Raw genomic sequence first — 3,623 nt, 5'->3', positions numbered from 1 at the left:
CTGAACCATGACACCACGCAGAGACACAGGCTGTAATTTTCGTAGCTCTCCCCAGGCACTGGAGAAGCTGCAGCTCTCTCGGAGCCCCTACCTGGCATCCCTGCCGCCAGCCCTTGTCCAAAGGCAAGGGCGGAATTGACGGCTGCAGCAGCCACCAGCGGATCAGTCTGCTGTCCCTGCTGGTTCTGGTTTGGGGTCAAAGGACGCTGACTGGCTCCTCCGCGGAGAACCTGGAGAAGACACAGGAACATTGAGCTGTTTATTCTGGGACCCAGGAGCAAGCTGCATTCACCAGGCACTCACAGGAGCATCAGCAGCGACTGAGGTGAAGTTCTTGCACAATGAGCTCTGTCCCTTCACCCAGGACAGAGCTGCCTTCACCACCACAGGTAAATGCAGAAGACTCAGTTTAAAACACATCCCCTCTCTACTGAGCACAATCTGGAACTGCTTCATCATCCAGCCTCTTTCATTTCTTTATAGACCTTCAGGCCTCACCTTTGCTAGGCTGTTCACAGGCCCCCTGTGCCATTGCAGGGACCAATAGCATCGCTCAAAGCCCCCTTGATCAGATCCCTTATACAGGTCCCAGCAGCCTCAACCTCAGAGCCAGGGGCTGATAGCACAAGGTGCCATTCGAGGGGTTTTCCAAGCTGCCAGCCCCCCCAGAAAACAGTGACTCAGTGACACGCACTTACTCATTGGAAATAATGACTGAAGATCACACCTTGTCTTTTATACGTAGCTCTCGTGGTCTGAGCAGACACTGCTCTCAAAAGGGAAGATGCCAAACTGACCTTTCCTGTAATTACTTGTGACAGGCTTTGTCTGCAAAAGCCTTTTACTCAAAGTGGTGAAGCAGGAGTCTGCACCCACTCACGAGGTCAGCTCGGTAAAGACCATTCTTTGGAAAGGTGACGTTGCGTGTTTTATCCCACGAAGTTATTAAGAAGAAAAAAGGACTTTGCACGCAGAGACTGGGGAGGATGCTGGAGGTAACTGATTCAGACGTGCAGCCCAGAGTCTGCTATCGCTGCCAAAGCCTGAGCGTGAACTCTCTGGCCTTGGGTATGCCATGGAGGGCAGCTGCGGGATGTGAACCGTGGGCAGATTTTATTATTAAGATGTCACAAGCATCACAAATCAACTGTCCGTAATCATCGCTCTAGGTTGCCAAAACATCTGCCTCAGCACTTCCAAAACATCCTCGCTGTGTCCTCCTACAGATTCAGATTTGCATTAAAAACGACCCCCACCATCCCCATTGGTGTCTGCTGCGCAGCTATAAAAGTAATGAAAAATACTATAAAGGCCGCTGACAAGCGGTATTTTTTATTTTAACAGCTTACACCTTTGCAGAAGTTCTCTTAGCACACAGCTTCCTTACAGAGAAAGGCTCCCAGCTGAGGGCCAACGTCTCAAGGGCTCTAACAGACTCCTGAAGCCACTGCCCTGTGCGCAGGGGTGCATGCAGGAGGTTGGTACAATGCACTCCTGCCTGTGACCTGCCACGTGGGGAGGTTTGATCATTAACTTCGTCAGGAGCAAAGTGTTCTCCTGACCGCTGTCCAGAATCGCTGGTATGAAACATCACTGTTTTATTATCCAAGAGGGCCTTGTAATACTACCAAAACACGGAGTTTGCTTTAGTTTTCAGAGCGGAAGCTCTGAACAAGCTTCAAGTTTGGCTGCCAAATCCTCTCTTCTCTAACTGCTCCCTCGAACACCCACGGACAGGAGGATGGCGCGGTGTTACTGTGAGGAAGGGGCTGCCTCGCTACTTGGCTGGGTAACAATCCTGTTTTGTGTCCAAGCAGGACGCACCGTGATAGGGTCTGATAAACCGTATGGACCCAGCGTCAGGCAAGGGCCAGCGCTCCCCTACACCCGGACAGCCTAGCCGAGGTGCTGCGGGAGAGCCGGCCAGGGAGCAGAAGCTCCAGTTTGTTCCCAACACCTATCCCACGGGCCCTGCTGAGGTCTGAAAGGAGAGAAGTAGAGGATATCATATTGCATGTCCAGAGATAGAGAGCTGAAGCGAGGGTGTGGGACGCTGCTCATCCTTCTAGCGCTGAACTCCATTACATGGGTTTAGTGACCACCAATTTAGTCTGAAAGCTGGGATTTTTTTTAAATGTTGATTTTAACAGCCAGCTACAGATCTGCACTCCCATGCAACTCTGTCAAGTGTTTAGGATGACTTTTTGTTATCATAAAGGAAGAAAATTATTGTTCCCTACTCATTCTCGGATCAGTCTCTCAGTTTCCACCTCCTGCTCCAGCAGCTGCTGGATTCACCTTTGTGTTTTCTGCAGCAGAGGTATGACTGTGATTAAACACCAGACCTTCAAAATGCTTATTTTACCCAAGCAAAGCAAGAAAAGTTAACCTAGCTAAATTCCAAGAATAGAAAAAAAAAAAGCAAACCACCACAAAACTGAACACGAAATTACACAGTGACTCATCACTAAGTCGCGTAACCATTGTCACCAGAAGCAGCAGCCTGGGCTGTATAACCTGCTGGGCTGCGACTGCCGAGGGGTGAAGATGGAAGGAGGGGGATGGTGCAAACCCCACCGAGCACAACATCGTTTATGAAGTAAGGAAAAACTTCTCCTTAGCAGCCCCCCCGTGTGACCTCTTCATTGTTTTGGTTTTAAAAAACCAGTACCAGTTAAAGAGCAGATACCTGTCTCACTATTCATCTCTAACGCACTTAGAAGGGTGACAGCAGATCATATGAAAACCCTTCACTAACTTAATTTTGTCCTTTTAGGTGTCAAATTCTCCAAAGTTTCCTGCAGACTAAAGCAAAACAGTTGCAGTTCATCTTAGACAAACAGCAAATCCATTCCATGTTTTACTTTGGCACCCATCTCTGGCCGCCAAGCCCTCCCATGGACACCAAACCAGTTCATTCTGCTCTTACTTCGACCCTTTCAAAGCTGGTCTTCTCCAGAAAAGGGTATCCTCTGCTGGAGGGTACCCTGAAGGCAAGAACACACTTGATGACACACATCACCACCACCTCCACGGCCTTCACGCTGCGGTGATGGGCACAACACCATTTCCACCCACACGGCAAGGCGCTGTGTCACTGCAGAGTTCACACACCAATGGGACTATTTCTTTTCCAAGGCATTAACACAAGATAATTCATAATTCACCAGTGCTACCCTCTATGTGTGATGCCTAAATGACATAACAGTGTTATAAATGTTTCTTTTTTTTCTTTTTTTTTTTCTTTTTTTTATACTCTTACTCTGCCCATGGCTTTCAGGGCCCGTTTTCAGGAGCCTGAAGGATCCTTCAGGAGATGCCCAACGAAGTTGTGGTTTATTTGTTCTTTTTTTTTTTCTTTTTTTTTTTTTTTTAAGAGAGGTCAAAGGATTTTCTCCACGATTACAACAATGTCAGGAGCAGTCATTGAGAAAAAAACACCCCCAAATCGGGATTCTTCAAAGCCACTGTGTTCCCTGCAGCCGCCTGGACACGCCCAGCATCCTGCCCCTTACCTGCTGCTGGCCCTGCTGGGTTTGCTGGGTCGTCTGCTGGTTTGCTGAGTTGGTTGCAGCGGCGGCAGCAGCGGCTTGTTGCTGGAAGAGACTGGCAGGATAAACTCC

General features: G+C 48.9%; 1 protein-coding gene across 1 annotated transcript in view; it reads right to left on the bottom strand.

The window, feature by feature from the left end:
- Positions 1 to 3,623, bottom strand: part of PUM1 (pumilio RNA-binding family member 1) — a gene marked incomplete at its 5' end in the record, with an annotated part of 68,315 nt that overhangs the window by 21,909 nt on the left and 42,783 nt on the right. The window contains 2 exons of the mRNA XM_010136294.1: positions 92 to 230; positions 3,516 to 3,623. Of these exons, the coding sequence (XP_010134596.1) occupies positions 92 to 230; positions 3,516 to 3,623 (247 nt within the window). The remainder of the gene's footprint in view (positions 1 to 91; positions 231 to 3,515) is intronic.

Source organism: Buceros rhinoceros, unplaced genomic scaffold (assembly GCF_000710305.1).
Source record: "Buceros rhinoceros silvestris isolate BGI_N320 unplaced genomic scaffold, ASM71030v1 scaffold6635, whole genome shotgun sequence".
Classification (NCBI taxonomy): domain Eukaryota; kingdom Metazoa; phylum Chordata; class Aves; order Bucerotiformes; family Bucerotidae; genus Buceros; species Buceros rhinoceros.
The sequence above is the reverse complement of the archived record's forward strand: the minus strand, read 5'-3'. Positions and strand labels throughout refer to the sequence as shown.